Below are 19016 nucleotides of genomic sequence, written 5' to 3'. Positions count from 1 at the left end.
AGTGTTTCTTTGTATGATTAAATATTTATTACCTGTAGTTTTGGGTTTACACTTGGGGACTGGAATATATCCCCAACAGATAAAACTACTGTAATTTGAATTTTGAATTTTGCTTATTTTCTGGGCTAAGCAGATGCAGCGTGTAACTCTCTAGAACTCTCTCATGATTCTGGACAGAGACAGAGAGCCATGGCTCCCAGTCAGCCATGCAAGACCTAACAAGAGAGAGCAATCAATACTATAGAGGCAGTGCATTGTGTTTCTTAGCTGTGAAATTGGATACATTGGGTCTATAAATGCATTTTCAACTTATGATGTTTTCTTATAATGAATTTATTATATGCAAAATCATTTGATATCAAGGAGTATCTGTATTGTTAATTATTGCCTCCATGCTGTATTTTTTATCCCTAGAATTTACTCATCATATGACTGGAAGTTTATAATGTTTGACCAAGCTTGTTTAACAATGGACTATGTAGTCATCTCACTTACTCCCAACATATTTTAGGTTGAATATTCTCAGCTACAGCCTTTAAAAAATGCTGTCTTATTGAAGAGGGTTGTCTGTTTTCTTTTTAAAAAGTTATATGTGTGATAACACAAGGTAAAGAAGAGTTTATGATAAAAAGTGATTTATCACCCATTCTGTACCAAGAGGCAGACTCTTTTAATTGTTTCTGTTTTTAATTCCTCTGGTGATCTTTCTCTAACTAAATAATCTATCTTATTAACTGAATTCATAAACTTTAGATAAACATCTATTAACTCCCCAGTTTGAAAATAAATATTCAGTTCAATGAGCCTGATTGTTGTGCTTCCCTTGAGAAGAGCAATGTTTGATATTTATATTATTGTCTTACCTTTACTATTACAACCTCTTAGCTTTTACTGTTACAACCAAAAATGATCATTTAAAGCCTTCATTCTATTCCATCACTTTTTATGTAAATATTTAATACCATTTTGTCTTCTGCTTTTTAAGATTCATCTTCTGGTAACTCCTTTTTCTGGATGATCAAAATTTTTAATATTTATCTCCTACAACTACAGTCAGTTCTTTGTGATTTTGAGCACAGTTTGAACACTTAAAGTGAGAAAATTGTAATGCCTAAATCAAGAGCTTCTATATTATAATGAATAAATACATATGGTTCAGCACTGGACCAAATGGGAAGTTCATTTTGTAGGAATCTAATGTCAAGGTACCTTGTGCCACCTAAATGAAAACATCTATGCAAACTTATTCAGAATTAATCTCCCCCCCCATCAGTTGTTTAAATCCATTCCTGAATGGGAGAAAGAAAGGTTGGAGTATGGGTGGGAAGGTGATAGGGTGGGGAGAATCACTATGTTACTAAATTTGTGTGTATGAAATGCATGAAGTTTGTATTCCTTAAATATTTTTAAATAAACCTTCCTGTTTAGACCATGGCTGCCTTGCACAGTAATCACAGTAGTGTTGTTTTCAAAATTCCTCATTACTTTTATTTTCATCTTGCTTTTTAGTTAAGTGACCCCTCTTCCTATTTACCATCCTTATTTCACCCAGAGCTACAATGGTTAGAGCTCCTTGCACTCTTGCTCCAGTGAGGACTTACAGCTTTTTACACTCATTGATCAGTTACTTACTGATAAGTTATTTTACACTTGGAAGTCTCAGGACTTTCCTTCATTGTTATTCTATGCTGAATCCAACTTTTAATTTAATTTATTTGAAAGGCAGAGTTACTGGAAGGGTCGGGGGCGGGAGGGAAACAGTGATCTTCTATCCACTGGTTGACTCCCCAAATGGCTACAGCAAGGGCTGGAGTAGACCAAAGCCTCGAACCAAGAGCTTTCAAATCTTCCAAGTAGGTGCAGGGGGCCCCAGCACTTGGGCATCTTCTGCTGCTTTCGCGGGTATTAATATACTCCATTATATACTCCATTCTAATGAATGGAGCTGGATTGAAAGTGAAGCAGCCGGGACCCCAACCGGTACCCATTGCAATGCTGGCATCGCAGGTTGCAGTTTTGCCCACTACACCACAATGGGCCCCGAATCCACCTTTTTTTTTTTTTTTTTTTTTTTTTTTTTTATTTTTGACAGGCAGAGTGGACAGTGAGAGAGAGACAGAGAGAAAGGTCTTCCTTTTGCCGTTGGTTCACCCTCCAATGGCCGCCGCGGTAGCGCGCTGCGGCCTGCGCACTGCGCTGTTCCGATGGCAGGAGCCAGGGGCTTATCCTGGTCTCCCATGGGGTGCAGGGCCCAAACACTTGGGCCATCCTCCACTGCACTCCCTGGCCACAGCAGAGAGCTGGCCTGGAAGAGGGGCAACCGGGATAGGATCGGTGCCCCGACCGGGACTAGAACCCGGTGTGCCGGCGCCGCAAGGCAGAGGATTAGCCTGTTGAGCCACGGCGCCGGCCGCGAATCCACCTTTTTATTTGGTCCTGCACTTTACTTACTTGTTCTTATTTCTATAGATAAGAGTGTGCCTTAAAGAAACTTTCAAAGAAGTGCATTATGAAATATAATTGAATTCTTTCATGTATAAACATTTTGATTTATCATCTGAGTGCATTGATATTCAATCATGTTTCAAGAACTAGGTGAAGTTGTTTTGCTGAAAAATATTAAAGACAATACCCTTTTATTGTATTCTAGCATGTAGTACCACTAATTAAAGTCTAATAGAAGTTTAACTTTCATTACTTTATTTTTTCTAGTTATTTCCTTTCATCCTTTGGGAAACATTTAGTATCTGTGTTTTGAAAATCACAAGGATACAATAAGTTGGAGATTTAAAAAAAATTATTTACATAAATACATATTCACCAATTCTGTTGGTTCAATTATGTGTTTATTCAGCCCTTATTGTTTGATCATATTTTGTATTTTTTGCTATTGCTGCTTTTAATGAATCCTGTTGACATCATGTGAGATTTCTTGGATTGAAGCTTTATAGTATTTTACATTATCTCTTATTATGTTCCACTGTCTCATAATTTTTTCTTTATTTTGCTTCTATTTGTTTTGCTGTCACTATACATTACTTTTATATTTTGGATAATCTATTGATTTGCACATTTGTAATTACATTTTTAAACTTTAGGAGTGATTTCTTGCTTGCATTTTCCTCCCCTCATCATACCAGTTCCAATTTTATGAGTAAAAATATTCTTAAATCCCTGAGCATAAATTAATTAGAGGTCTCTTAAATTCTATTATTTTTTCTTGAATTATATGATTTTTCCTCTAAAAATACTCTAATTTCTGTTTCAAAATTTTTCTGCTAATTTTCTATAGTGATGGATCATCTCACAAACATAGTGATTCTTGATGCTCTGTTCACATTTATTTGTGTGATTTTCATTATTGTTAGTTTTAAGGCTTGCTTCCAGCAACATTGATCCCCTTAGATTCAGGTTTTATATGCTTCTAAGTGATACATTTTCCAAAAGAGCAGTTCATTACTTAAGGAAATGAGAGAAGGTTTATCAACTGAAAGTATAAAGAGAAAAATTCATACTATGTTTAATTCATATTATGTTTATTTTTATTTTTCCAACATTAGAACTCTGTGTTTTGAAAGAATATGGAAAATACCAACATACCTGAAAGTGTTCTTTAGATTTGTAGCTCTGCTGACTTCTCTCTCTCTCTCTCTCTCTCTCTCTCTATATATATATATATATATATATATATATATATAAAATATGGAAGATATAAAATAGTCAAAAGTGTTGACTAAGAACAATATTAAATTATTAATTTTATGGCCCACATATATCTAATTTAGTAGAGTGAAGCACTTTAGTCAACAGACCACTTATCGAAAATCACATTGAAAAAAGTTGAGAAAATAAGTTGCTCTTTTCAGACCAACAGTATATTTTTTCTTTCTTTTATTATGGTAGAAGATATAGCCTCAAGCTAATCTCTTAACACTTTTCATTATACAGCACTGTGGCACAGTAGATTAATCCACGCCTATTGTGCTGGCATCTCATACGGTCACCGGTTCTGTTATTGTCCTCACACTTCTGTGTTAGTTTTTGATTTAATTATTTACACTCCTATTTCCTAAATCATGAACATGTTAATCCACTGTCTTGCTCACTTGAATAACTCACATTTTTGAAGCACTCACGTTTTTGAATCACTTTGAGTCACTAATGCTCAGATACTGATGGCAATATGACAACTATTCATTGTTTGCCTGAACTGGTGAATAAATGAATTCAAACTGGAGTTTAACATTTAATTACTCCTTGGCTTTGGACAAAGCATTTCATATATGACCGTACCTGTAAGTTATTTCATGAAAATAAGAGACAATATGTATCTGTTTTTACTCATTCACATACATTTCATAAAATCCAGTTACTGGAAAATATTTTGGTGTTTTAAAAGAAACCTTTTGTACTTTATTTGCATGATTGTTACAGTTTTCATCTTTATCATCATCTTGTCACCACCATCATCAATATCATTATTTATTTCTATTTGTTCAACTCAATTATTTAAGAGTATTTTTTATGTTTCCTTGATAGATGCCAATGCTATTTTCTAAACCTTAATCCCTCATTAAGAAGGAAATGCTTGTTAGAATTTCTGAAGAAAATTTGTTTAAAGTAATATAATATTGCCCTTTGCATTCAAAGAAATCCAAAAAAGCTTTAATGAAAATACTATATTCAAATGATTTACAAAGCTATCTGTTAAGACAGAAAGAAAAAAATCTATTGTTTTTTCCTACTCAAAATATTTTCACAGAAATTTATACAATTTAATAATAATGACTACATACAATAAATATATTTGATATTATTCTAACCTAAGTAATAAAAAATTGAAAGTGTGGAAGGTTGAGTAATCTTTTCAAAGTCAGTTAATTGATGACAGAAGTGCTAACATGATTCAGATCAGAAATACAGTAATTTATCATTATTTTATGATGTTAATATATACATACTGATTCCAGCTTCATCCCACTTTTGCTATTATTGTCTTTAACATTAAATTTGCATCTTTAAAATTATAAGAAGGGCAGAATGTAGAGAAAATCAAATGCAGTTGGCATCTTTCAACTTATCTGCCAGCTGTTCTTCCTTCTAATTTATAAAATGGTGTTAACTGGAGCCCCAAATAATGAGGCTTTAATGACAGAACAGAATTGCTAATGATTTTCCTCAGCCAATTTTTATTCCTTGGCCAATAAACTAATTATTGAAGGGAACTTAGTTATATTTTTCCCAGTTTACTTTTAGACAATAATCAAAGAAGCAGGAAGAAACATGATAGTGTCTAGGGACAGTTATTTCAACTATTTTGCTTTTAGCTTGAAAGACACAAAAACAGGCAAAGTGGTAGGAAATGGGTATTACTTTCCATAGAGAGAGCATTGTTTGACTCATCTGACCAAAGAGCAGTCATTTATGTGGGATCATTGTCTCTAGCAAAATCATTAAAGAAAATAACCACTTCCAGACCAGATGGAGATTTTAGAGTTGGACCTAAATTCACATTGGCCACATGTGAATCCCACACTATATGTGTAAACCTGATCTGATTAACCATTTTGAAAATTGCTTTTGCAGTAAAATTTCTCACACAAGAAAGTTAGATGGCGTTTATAGTGTCCTGAAGCTTTGGCTGTAGGCATAGAAACTTGAGCATTATATTAGACAACAGAATCTAACCAGCTGTATCTTTTCATTTAAAACTATAATAAATACTATGTTTGAAGGACTTATACATTGTAGGAAGTGCTGGATATTTTGAATATATTGTATCAGATTCTAGCAATGATCACAGAGGTTGTTGACAATGAAAATAATTGTTATTTGCTGTAAATGTAAATAGTAGCTATCTATTTTTAACCCTCAAAATAGTCCTTTGCTATAGGAGTTATTATTTTTATCACCACTTACAAATAAAGAAACTGAAGCAAAATATATTTAAAAAACTATCCAAGATTATATTTGCCAAGGATAAAGGATTTGAATGCAGGCAATTTAGTTCTAAACTTACATTATTAACCATGATACCATGTAGACAAGAATGGGAGAATCTTACCACACAATAGGGAAATGATAAGAACTTTTATAAATAAATAAATAGTTTTATTCAGGAAAAAGAGGGAGGAAAGAGAAAAAGAAGAGAGAGAGGATAGTAATGAGGGAAAGAGAGAGGAAGGAAAGAACCAAGGAAAACATTGTAAAGTTACTCTTTTTGACTGCAATCTGACCTCATAGTTTTCCTGAAAAATACTGTATACCCAAGATAGATCTAAGTCTGGCCATACTGATAAATCTGTCGACATTCTAAAGGGTGTATATGTTGAGTATCTCTTAATCAAAATGCTTGGGATTAGAACTGCTTAATATTCCAGATTTTGAAATATTTGTATATAAATAATAAGTTATCTTCAGCATGAGACCCAAGTCTAAACAAAAATTCATTTGTTTTGCACCTACACATTATATACATCAACTGGAAATAGTGCTAACAATATTTTGGTGCAATATTTTAACTGCAACCTGTCATATGAGGTCAGGTATGGAATTTTCTATTTGTAGCCTCATGTGAGCAAACAAAAGCATTCAGATTTCAAAGCATTCTAGATTTCAGACTTTCAAATTAGGTACAATCAACTACACTAAATGTGATCTCTAGGTAGGGAGCCAGGAAGAAGAGAATCCAGGACAAAACTTCTTGGGGTACCATGGATACCAAAGATGCTTAGTGAGTTCTGGAAGGCAAGTACATCTTCATAGCTGTGTGGCTCAACAGGCTAATCCTCCGCCTTGCGGCGCCGGCACAGCAGGTTCTAGTCCCGGTCGGGGCGCCGGATTCTGTCCTGGTTGCCCCTCTTCCAGGCCACCTCTCTGCTATGGCCCAGGAGTGCAGTGGAGGATGGCCCAAGTGCTTGGGCCCTGCAAACCATGGGAGACCGGGAGAAGCACCTGGCTCCTGGTTTCTGATCAGCGCGATGCGCTGGCCGCAGCGGCCATTGGAGGGTGAACCAATGGCAAAAAGGAAGACCTTCCTCTCTGTCTCTCTCTCACTATCCACTCTGCCTGTCAAAATAATAATAATAATAAAATAATAATAAAATAAAAAGAGACACATATGTACCTCTTTTTTTTTCAAAGTTTTTGTTGAATCATAATTCTATTTTATATTTAGAAATAATTTCAAATTTTTAAAAATTTGTTTGACAGACTTATAGGCAGTAAGACGGTGAGACAGAGAGAAAGGTCTTCCTTCCGTTGATTCACTCCCCAAATGGCTGCTACGGCCGGCACTGCGCCGATCCGAAGCTAGGAGCCAGGTGCTTCCTTCTGGTCTCCCATGTGGGTGCAGGGGTCCAAGCTCCTGAGCCATCGTCTACTGCCATCCCGGGCCACAGCAGGGAGCTGGACTGGAATAGGAACAACCAGGACTAGAACCCGGTGCCCATATGGGATGCCAGTGCCGCAGGCGGAGGAGCCACGGTGCCAGCCCCTAGAAATGATTTCAAATTTATAGAGAATTTGCAAATATAACAGTAGTACAAAGAATATTCAGCATTTTTTACAGAGAGTAATTTACTTAAATTTTACTCAATAATGTTTTAACATCTGTTCTTCAGTATGTATTAAGTAAGAACAAGAATAATTTCTTCTTTAAAATGATTTATTTATTTGAAAGGCAGAGTTGACAGACAGAGAGAGAGAGAGATGATGTCAGTAGCCTGGAGCTTCATTCAGGTCTCCCACATGAGTGCAAGGGCCAGACACTTGTTGCATCTTCTATTGCTTTTCCCAAACCTTTAACAGGGAGTTGGATCAGAAGTGGAGCAGCCTGGGATGCTGTCTATCATAGGTGGCAGCTTCACTTGCTACACCACAATACAACAGACTGATGCAAAAGCCATAATGCCAGAGCTCTAGCTTGTCACCATGACATGAACCAGATGTTTTAGTGTTGGTGCTCCAAGAAGCAGATGCCACAACATACTTAAATATGCAGTGACTATATTAGGGGAAAGGACTCTGTGATTGGAAATTTGAAAGATCTGTAGAAGGGTGATAGAGAAATCAGACTGAGAGACAATATGAAGTTGAACAAATTACCACAGGAGTGAAATTTGGCTACAAGTGCCTGAGACTAAGGTAGGTTCAGCAAAGCCTTGGGAGAATTCTTGAGCCAAAATAGATCATCAGATAAGATTCATGTTTCCCAGATACAGATCTGCTTTACCCATGCTATGCTTCTCTTTGCCTTGGAATAGCCTAAGGGAGATGTTGAAACATAAACATGAAGATTCTCAAGCACAGAAGTAGAGCTCCAGGTGTATTATGCTCCCTGTAATGGAAAGCCTTCTGAGTGTGATCTAACCATTGTCTCCATGGCATATATATATAAGTCAAAACTATAGCAATCAGACAGGACATTTGTCTCTATTTTTATATTACAAGTATCACAAAAACTCAACTGATGGAAGAAAGTGTAAAGAAAAGTAGTCCCCATAATGGAGTATTTTATGTGGCTGTTTGCTTTCATGAAGAGTTAACACACAGAGTTTTTATTGAATTTATCTCTGACTCTTTTTTGCCTATCCCTTCCAAGGCAGTTTTTCCAACAATATAAGTCTTAACAAAGCAAATACTATATCTTAGAGCAAGAATGAAAGTGTAAGAAAAATAATGCTTCGGAAGGGCCAATAAATATGTGTGCAATTAGTCTCTCTAACTGTCATGTTACCTCATTCAAAATATTTCAAAACAAACTAGTTGTGAATCTTTCTGTGCCTCACAGAAAAGTAGTTTTTGTGTGTGTGAGTGTTTAATCAAGGCTTAAATATGCATGGAAGCACTCTCTCCTTAGTGATGTGATAAAATGAGGGAATTCACAGGCTTTGTTGCTTAAGAATCATGATTCTGGATAAATTACTTAACTGATTTAAACTTCTATCTTCTCATATCTAAAATGGAAGTTATATGGACATTCCACACGTGATTCAAAGAGTAGATAAATCTAAAATATCAGATACAGTCTTCTGGAAATCAATACACACTGCTAATGGCAGTCATAAATCAATCAAGAAAGACATGTCTTCAGCTTCTTCTACATATTGCTTGCTGAGCTAGATGCTGAACATACAGTGGCAAATAGACTACTTTCCTTGTCTTCAACAAATGTACAGTCTAATGTCAAATACAAAGAAGCAATTTACACAGTGTGAAAAGGGTTTTGACTGTTTAAGAACAAGACATGATATGATATAGAATGGAAACTGACCCAGAATTGGAAAACTATGGAAGTCTTAGTAAAATAAATCCAGGGGAAAACATAAGTTTAAGTAGAATTCAATCAACCAAGTGGAGAAGGTAAGACCAAAGGAGAGTTTCAACAAAAGAATTCATAAATACAAAGTCTGGATGCAAGAACAAGCATAGTGTGTTCAGGAAATGAAGAAAAGCATAGTGTGCACTGGAGATGGGAGAATAGTAAGGAAACAAGTCCCTGATATGAAGGACCTTGAAACCAGTGCCAAGGTATTTTTATCCCTAGATCATATCCAAGTACTGAGATGCTAAGTTTTGAAGATTGGGTGCTATTTTTCTCATGTCAAGTTTTTCAAGGTTTCCACTACTTATCACCAAGATCTTTGGAAGAAAAGTGTGCCAAATCATGTTATTTTTTGGTTTCTCCTAAAAGAGAATATCACATATGAAATGCCCCAAGTAACCAAATGTCCCCTGATATTTAAATTTAGAATTATATGTGATTAGCGTTTACTTCCAGAAGATTGAATGGATTATCTATATTAGAGAACTCTCATTTTTTCATGGGGAGTCAATTTCATTTCCTTGTTAATTAAAAGGGCCTAGGAAAAGAGCCCAAAACATTGTTTGCTTGAACCCCTGAAGCCTGTAAGATCAAAAATTTGGCATACATAAACACACACATGAACTCTTCCAAAGCAGTTGTTTGAAGTGGTCAAAAACATCCACAAGCTACAAACCAGATCAAAGAAAAATTAATGATAATCCCTGAGTCAAATGAATTCTCCATGAATATTTTTGGCAATTGAGCCGAAACAGTGTACCATCAAATCCCATGGAACATGTTTGAGATTTGAGGACACATGAATAATTGAGTAAGATAGAAATTGTGAAGTCTAGAGAGGTTTATTGACAGAACTTATTCCACTTTTCCCATGCCAGAGAGATGAAAAGATTTTCTGTTTTACTTTAAGTACTTGATCAACTCCAAAGAGTACAGTTGGTTAATTCCCACAGCCAAGAGAAATTAATGACTAACCATAAATGGGTGAATATGGGGACAGTAGTAAAGTTCTGATTGCTGGCTGTGTGAATAGTTACTATACAAGCTATCACTGATGGTTTTGAAATTTTTTAGTTTGTCTTTAATAGTAATTGATTCTCTAAGTTCTATCTTCCCTGATCCACATTTGCTCTAATGAAGGGAATGTCTAGAAGACTAAGATGTGTGCCATATAATGCTAAACATCACAAGAGGGTTTTAAAGATCAGTCAATTGCATATACATTGAATTATTTTTAAGCACATATTTTCACTCAGGTAACAGAACCAGAACTGGCTATGGGTTACAGTGAGAGTGGCAGCTGAAAAACAAACATTGCACAGCAATGAAATCTGCCAACAGAAGTGAGGGCAGTCCAATACAGGGCCACTTAGCAGGATGAACAAAGTAAACCAAACGCAGGCTCTGTGCATAAAAGTGAAATTAAAAAAAAAGATTTAAGAAATCATAGACAGTAATGTAATAAAAAGAAACTCAAGCTCTAGGGATGACATTCAAACTCAAGATATGTATCAGTGTATTAATTACAGGGGAAAATTCTACATCTAACTTCATGTGCTAGATCAAGGTCAAATTACAGGCACACTAAATAGAGTCCAAAAATTATCTTCAACTATGTGTATAAAGTATATATGAAGCAAAAATGAATTTTGTGTTTCCACTTCGTCCTAATTTCAAAATGTCTCATTGTTCAAATATTATAAAATTAAAAGTAGATCCTGAAATCTGAACAACGTCTGGCCCCAGGCATTTTGGATAAGGGATATTCAATCTGTATTTGATAATATGAATTTGGAAGACAGCGGATCACTTATTTTAATTTGTGGTTGTCACCAACTCCAAATTTACTCTATTAGCTTGACATTGTAATTAGAACAAGTCACATGTACTCATTATCTAGATGTTTTAAAGAGATCCTAATAATGTGGACAAAATGTGACCTAGTAGCAGCACTCTATAGTAAAGTGATCCATAATATACTTAGGAAACTGAAAACTTGTCATGACAAGGCTACTACATTAAAAATTCATGATTCATTTATCATTGTATGAGGACATTTTCATAAATTATAATGTTTGTTTGACCTTATAATATATATTCTATGCTATAAATATATTGTTTAGCCAACTTGATTACTTGACTTTGCATATGGGGTTGTGTTTAAATTTCATGGCAAACCCTTCCCATGGAACAATGAGAATAATAAAAGAGAAATACACAAAATACTTTTGGAATATTGGAAGCTAATTTATTTTAAGGACCAGAAATCCAACCTAAACATTCTGAAATATCAATAATGTCAACACAAGGTTGACGTTTGTAGCTAGAAGGATTGCATCATGCCCTCTATACTTAATTCTCTAAACTGAGTCATATTAGAAAGTATTTGCTGAGTGATTGATTTGGTTTTTTTTTTTAACTTTCATTTAGTAAATATAAATTTTCAAAGTACAGCTTATGGATTACAATGGCTTTTTCCCCTTCATACCTTCCCTCCCACCAGCAACCCTCCCATCTCCTACTCCCTCTCCCATTCCATTCACATCAAGATTCATTTTCTTTTTTTTATTTTTTATTTTTTTGACAGGCAGAGTGGATAGTGAGAGAGAGAGAGACAGACAGAGAGAAAGGTCTTCCTTTTTGCCATTGGTTCACCCTCCAATGGACACTGTGGCCGGCGCATCGCGATGATCCGAAGCCAGGAGCCAAGTGCTTCTCCTGGTCTCTCATGTGGGTGCAGGACCCAAGGACCTGGGCCATCCTCCACTGCCTTCCTGGGCCATAGCAGAGAGCTGGCCTGGAAGAGGGGCAACCAGGACACAATCCGGCGCCCTGACCGGGACTAGAACCTGGTGTGCTGGCGCCACAAGGCAGAGGATTAGCCTGTTGTGCCATGGCACTGGCCAAGATTCATTTTCAATTATCTTTATATAAAGAAGATCAATTTAGTATATATTAAGTAAAGATTTAAACAGTTTGCACCCACACAGAACATAAAGTGTAAAATACTGTTTGAGTACTAGATTTAGCATTAAATCACGATGTACAGCACATTAAGGACAGAGATCCTACATGAGGAGTAAGTGCACAGTGACTCCTGTTGTAGACTTAACAAATTGACACTCTTGTTTATGGCGTCAGTAATCACCCTAGGCTCTTGTCATGAGTTGCCAAGGCTATGGAAGCTCTCTGAGTTTGCCAACTTCGATCTTATTTAGACAAGGTGAGTGACTGATTTGCTACAATCAATTTTATGGAACTGTGAAGAGTATAAATGTAGAGAATAGGGTATTTCTCTTCTTTCACGTGCTTGAAATTTCAGTCATCTTCCTTCTAGGCATTGACAGAAAATAAACAGGACAGTATGCCATCTCTGATGAGGTGTTATGCTAAAGTCATATGTAGACTGCAAAAGCCAGTGCTGATTTCAGAGAGACCGGCTCTAGGGATGATGGAGATGTAAGCAGGCCCAGACAGGAGATGAAGGCCCTGCAGACAATGGTATAGCATAGAGAGAAGCAATGAGTCACAAAGCAGCCTGACACGTACTAATATTTTAGGAGCCTTTATTATATAGTGCTCATTTTAGGATATGTTGACTAAGATTTACCTCATTAACTCAAACACTATTGCCCACTTAAAACTCTATCAATGGAGGCTTGGTTCACAGGAAGAAACTCACATCAATTATCCCTTGAGATTTTTAGCTCCTAGGAATTGAATTCTGTAGTGATAGTCTCCCTTTGTTCTTTCCCTCAACCCCAAATATAATACGGTCACATAGTAGGTGTTAATTTGACAAAATTGCAATGACCCTGCTTACTTATGTGTTATCTACAAAGTCAAATGTGTAAGATTTTATTCAACTAAACAGTTCATTTGTCTCCAAATATCTATTTACATCTGGAGGGACAGAAGTCTTTGGTAGGTTTTGACTGTTGGTAGCTTTATACTTTATTGAAAGTATTTAACTATATTTCAGCAATGTAAACATAAAACAGGTTAAAAGGAGTAGTCTTTTAGATAGCTAGGCAGCTTGTGTTTGACAGTATAAATTGAATCTGTCCCTTATCTTATAAAAGCAGAAGACACTGAGAATGAGTAAAGAAAATTGAACTTCTAAAATGATAAAATATTCAATAACTGTACCAGAATGAAAATCTTGGTTTTCATAACTTGATTTCTAACCAAATTTGTGTTGTGTGAAAAAAGGAAATAGAAAATATTCCAATCTCCTATTGTATTTTATATCTATTAATAGTAACAAAAACAATAGCAATACAGAAATGGAAGCTATTATTTGGGTTTCTTTATTGTGTCTACTTTATTGAATGTTTTTATGTTGCATTGCCAATCTTTATAATATTTTTATAATATTTTATAGATGTAAAAAGAGGGGTTGGAATGGTCAGTAAATGACAGAGTTTCTCAGCAAGTATGTAGCAGTACCTACATCAAATCCAAGGTCCATCTGATCCTAAACCTCAAATTCATTCCTTATATCAGTGTTCTGAAATCATTAGCTTTTTTCTTTATCATCTTAATGACTTTTAATATATTTGTGTTATTTCTTACTATGTTTCAATTTGATAAAATTGTGGTTAAATATATATAATTTAAAGTTTACCACTTTAAACTCTTTTAAGTATCTGACTAAGTGGCATGAAGTCCATTCAGTTTGTTGTTCAAGCACCACCTGTTGTCATCTCTAAAACACCCTCATCATTGCCAAACTGAAACTTTGTACATACTTAATAGTTAAATAGGTAAACTCTCCATTACCTCTTTGTTCCCACGCTTTATAAACCTCTCTCATTTTCTGTCCCTGCAAATTTGACTCATCTGGAATCATACATAATGACATATCCTCCTGTTCCTGGTTTATTTCAAGTAGTATAAGGATAACATTAAACTGTAATAAAGAATGGTTGGAGGAGGGGAGTTCCACAGTACATATTTAGTCAAGAACCTGGGCTGGATTCTTGACGAATTTAGATGTAGTGACTGCAAAAGACTTTAACCTAAAAATGACTTACAAAATGTGTACCCTCAGCTCATTAATGAAGAGCAGTTACATGGTCTGGATTAATTACAAAGAATTGTTAGGGTAGGGAGTGAGGGATACATACTTTTTATCAAAGAGGACTTTTGTAATCTCCAATAACTGCAAAATCTCCACCAAATGGGAACCCATTATCATGTTCTTTACAGTGATAAATTAGGAATTAATTATTGTAACAAATAATTACACATAATTATTAAAACTATGTTTCTATCTAAATTCACTTATACTATCACGAGAGAAGTTCATGCAATCTTAGTGAAATTTTACCTTATGTTTGAAAGATGAAGCCTACTCGTTAAGAACAGCTTCTTACTGATTACCTTCAACTAAGGCAGTTTATATTTTACAAATTATAAAGCATCATGAGAATTTAGACAGAGAAGAAAAATTGTTCAGAAAAAGAAAATCCTTAATTTTCTTATCAATTTACACAACTATGAATTAGTTATTAAGTACTACTATAAACATTGAGTATTCAATAGCAAACAAGAAAGAAATGGCCACACCTTCAAGGTACTTATCTACTTAGTGAGAAACATGGACTTTAAAATGAGAAAAATCAGATGCAGTGATTAGGAAACATGAGATTTTTAAGCACACAGCCAACCAGATATATCTAAGCTAGTATGGTAACATCATGAAAGGCTTTATATGGCAACACAATTTAAATAATCAAATGCATAGGGGTCAAAAAGATGGAAGAGAAGATGTTAGGCAAAAGGAAAATCATGCCAAAATTCCTGAGAGTAGGAAAGAGTAAGACAAATTAAAAAAAATATTAAGCAAACTCATAGTATAAGTATGGAGGGAAAGAAAATATACACCGAAAAGAAAGAGGACATTGTATATACATGCACCCAGAGCAGCAAGACAGAATGAAGCCTGTTACATAAGGTGAGGTTTCTTGTTTTATAAGTGAAGAAATGAAGTGCAAATGAATAATAACTGCACAACTTTTTACACATCAGATTCTGCATTTAAACATATTTTATGATTTCACTGTCAGTACTGTTACAAGCATCCCAATTGTCATATAAATTGTATGCCAGAAGAGTCTGTTATCTTTTGAAAAAATATTGTAGGAAAATAAAAATCAAGATTATATAAATTAATGATTGAAAAATCAGAGAAAATTAAATAGTCAAAGGATCTCCCACAATAAAGTATGAGTTATATTATGGCTAATAAATTACAAAAATGTTAAATTACTCCACCTGATCATCATGAAAAGCATAAGTTGAAACAATGAGATAGTCCAGCCTTTCCATCTGGCAGATTTTGCTGTTGCTGCTGGTGGTTTTGCCTTTTGGACTTAAAAACACTGACATTTTAAATTTTGGAGACAACTTAAGTTGGCAAAGCATTTGTTCTTTGTATAATGCACTTAACTTTTCTCCAGAAAGAAGCGATTTTACTCTTCCAAAAAGCACTAGCACTGAAGCAACTCTGGATGAAGCAAAGTCAAGTGCAGATGCACGCCCTGGAGAGAGGCCTTTCTCGTGGACATCAGGCTGGACCAGCTCACCATCACCACAGAAGCGGAAAGCAGAGCGCTCCGTGACCGCCCTCTCATCGACTTCTGCAGTACCCCAGAAGCCAGCGTGGCTCTGGGGTCTGAGAGCCGACCTCTGATCGACCTCATGACAAACACCCCAGACCTGAGTGGAGGCATTCCATCTAAACCTTCCCAGGTAGTGGGGCAGCTCATTGACCTGAGCTCCCCTCTGATCCAGCTGAGCCCTGCTGCCGACAAAGAAAATGTGGATTCGCCACTTCTCAAGTTCTGACTGAAGACTCCTTGGCCTTTCACTCTGCTAAAAGAACAGTTTGTCTTCAAGTGATTTTCAACCTTTGCGAACAAAATTTTAGGAGAAACTGTGTTTGGCGGGGGAAAAAAAGCCCCTGCTCCAGTGCAGGGTCAACTCGGAGGTGGGGGTCAGTGCTGACTGCCAGTGTCTCCACTCCTTGCAGCATCCCCACCCCCACTTGGCCCCGGGCTGGAATGCAAAGCTGGAGTTGCTCTGAATTAGGAATTTTGTTTTTGAATCTTTTGTATGTAAAAAGCAAGTGGCTATTTTAAAATTTGTATGAAAAGTTGAATCTTCAGATTTAAATTAAATTATAAAATAAATGCAAGCGTACTAAAGCAAAAAAAAAAAAAAAAAAAAATCAGCATCTCCCTCTCCTTCCCTGGGCGCCCTGCTCTTTCCCCCAGATGTGTTAGGCCACCCTCTGTAACCCCCGGGAGGGGGGTGGTGTGGAGACGAAGCCCCCCCAGGCTGGAGATATCTCTCTTTCCTGGAGCCTCCTGGGGAGGGGTGGGGGGTCAGGGGAGATGGCAGGAGAAAGAGGGGGATGCCTCCGGCCACCCCCTCAGCCAGCACTGAGGAGGAAGTGGGCTCCCGCCCCCTTGTCCCCCAGGACCGGGCCGCTTGCTGGGTGGGGGCAGTGGGTTCCAGCTCGGCTCACACTGCGAATGTAAGAACTTCAAACAAAATTTCTATTAAATTAAGTTTTGTGTCTCAAAAAAAAAAAAATTTTTTTTCCCAAGTTTTACAGATATTTAATTAATTGAGAAAAGACACAATGCCCTGGTTTGCAAAGACAACTTTAAAAGAAAATTATTTCTACTTCACAAGAAATATAACAAATAAACTGTATTTTCAATCCATTTACTTTTTATCAAATTTTCTCATTCAAGTTATCTCTTTTGTGTAAGTACATTTAGAGAGCCTTTTGGAAATGAATTAAAGGTCTTTACCTTCTTCAGTTTATTGACAAAATCTCGAGATTGTTGTGAAACCTCCAGATAACCACTATGCTTTCTCCTGGGAACAAACTTCAGAGCCTCTTCCCAACTTCCAGAGTTTTTCAGACATAACAAAATACGCATCATCTGATCTAGGGTGAGATTTTTGGTACCAATGTCCCACTGTAAATATTTATCTAATGGAAGGCATTCTGTTGCCAGCTTCAGTCGTTTTGCCTTGGCTAGGGATGTGCCTGGTTGCATAGCCTTATCAACAAATGATCCAACTATATAAATTTTGTCATGTCTAAAAGTAGTCATAACATTGGGAGAATCTGCAGTTAAATAAATATATAATATCATCCTTTGGAAATAAATCTACATAAGACTTTTCTGTTGCTGTTAAAAGCAATTTGTCCCATTTTTCTCCATAACGTTTAACTAACTCTCTATGATAAGCACCATTTATTTTAAAGTTACAGAAATAAATATGGAAAGGATCAATATTTCTTCTGTTACACCCTTCACTTTCTAAAAGTTGAGAAACTGCATTCTGTAGTTCTTTTGGTTTCATATAATTATCATAAATCATGTCAAAAACTAAAGGCTGTCCAAACTGCATGGCCTGAGCACCTGATTTTTTTTTTTTTTTTTTTTTTTTTTTTTTGCAGCAAGAAACTTTATTTGTTTGGTCCCAGGTTTGGGAGAGGGTCCAGGGCTGTGAACAAGCTGCCTAGCGGCTGGCAGGAGAGCGCGGGCAGACGCGCGGCGCCGCTGGCTCGGGGGCCCCTAGTCGTGCTTGAGCGTGAGCCTCTCGAAGAGGTACTCGCCCAGCGAGGCCTGGGGGCCGCTCAGGCGGCGGATGTTGGTCAGGTGGTCGCCCATCTTCTTCAGGAGCTTCACCTCCTCGTCCAGGAAGTGGTTCTCCAGGAAGTCACAGAGGTGAGGGTCCGTGTGGGCGGAGCCCAAGGCATGAAGGTCCAGGAGGGCCTGGTTCAGGTTCTTCTTCAGGGCCAAGGCAGCTTCCATGGCGTTGAGGGTCTTGCCCCACTCATCCTGGGACGGCTTCTGCACGTCCTGGAAGAGGGCGCGGCCTCCGCGCTGGTTTTGCATCTTCAGGAGCCGCTGGGCGGCCTCGCCGCGCTTCTCCTCCGCCAACTCGCGGAAGTGGCTCACGCCCTCCAGAGCCTTATCGTCGCGGTCGAAATAGAAGCCCAGAGAGAGGTAGGTGTAGGAGGCCCGCAGGTGCAGATTGACCAGGTGGTTGACGGCAGCCTCCACCTCGGGGGAGTAGTTCTGACGGATCTGGGAGGCCATGGTCGGCGGCGGTGAGATGACCACAGAACCGCGGTGGGCTGGTCCCAGAAGCAGGAGGTGGCCGAGAGGTGGTCCCGGAGCTTCTGACTGGAGAGGTGGTCGGAAGGCGGTCGAAGCCTGTGAGAGAGTCCCCGGGCCTGTTCCGTTCAAACACTGTTGAAGCAAGACACAGGTCCGCGGGTCTCCCGGCGCCGGCGCGTCTTTTTTTTTTTTTTTTTTTTAACAGTACTCTAAAGTTTTATTGAAGGGAAAAAAAAAGCTAACATCACTCAGCTGAAGTCTGTGCATTTCAATATCTCATTCTCCAAGTAATTTTGTTCCTAAGAATTGAATCCAAATAATTAGATATTTACATACAAATTTATATCACTAACTCTATAAATCAATATATGAGGGGGGTCTTCTAAAATTCATTGAAAATGGATATTATGAAAAAATATGCATGGATTCAAAAGTTTTTTTGTATCAAATTAAACTTTTTTATAATTTTCAGAAAATTTGAGGCATCTAGATAGAAAGACTTACAAATTCTAGCATTGTTCAAAGTGGTAAATGATAGT

At 37.0% G+C, this 19016-nt stretch overlaps 2 protein-coding genes across 2 annotated transcripts; both read right to left on the bottom strand.

The window, feature by feature from the left end:
• Positions 1 to 17046: 17046 nt before the first annotated feature.
• Positions 17047 to 17779, bottom strand: LOC133763848 (tRNA methyltransferase 10 homolog C-like; the record flags this gene model as incomplete). Its single annotated transcript, XM_062197573.1, is given in 2 exon segments — positions 17047 to 17493; positions 17495 to 17779. Coding segments are annotated over 2 exon segments (687 nt in total), but the record flags the coding sequence as incomplete, so codon positions are not given.
• A 2-nt stretch (positions 17780 to 17781) lies between these two features.
• LOC133764596 (ferritin light chain-like) lies at positions 17782 to 18642 on the bottom strand. Its single transcript, XM_062198279.1, has one exon. It carries the CDS (start codon positions 18454 to 18456, stop codon positions 17929 to 17931), a length of 528 nt encoding a protein of 175 aa, XP_062054263.1. The 5' UTR covers positions 18457 to 18642; the 3' UTR covers positions 17782 to 17928.
• Between the last annotated feature and the right edge of the window lie 374 nt (positions 18643 to 19016).

Source organism: Lepus europaeus, chromosome 7 (assembly GCF_033115175.1).
Source record: "Lepus europaeus isolate LE1 chromosome 7, mLepTim1.pri, whole genome shotgun sequence".
In the NCBI taxonomy this organism is placed as follows: Eukaryota; Metazoa; Chordata; class Mammalia; order Lagomorpha; family Leporidae; genus Lepus; species Lepus europaeus.
Note: the sequence above shows the minus strand (reverse complement) of the source record. Positions and strands in the feature narration are given on the sequence as shown.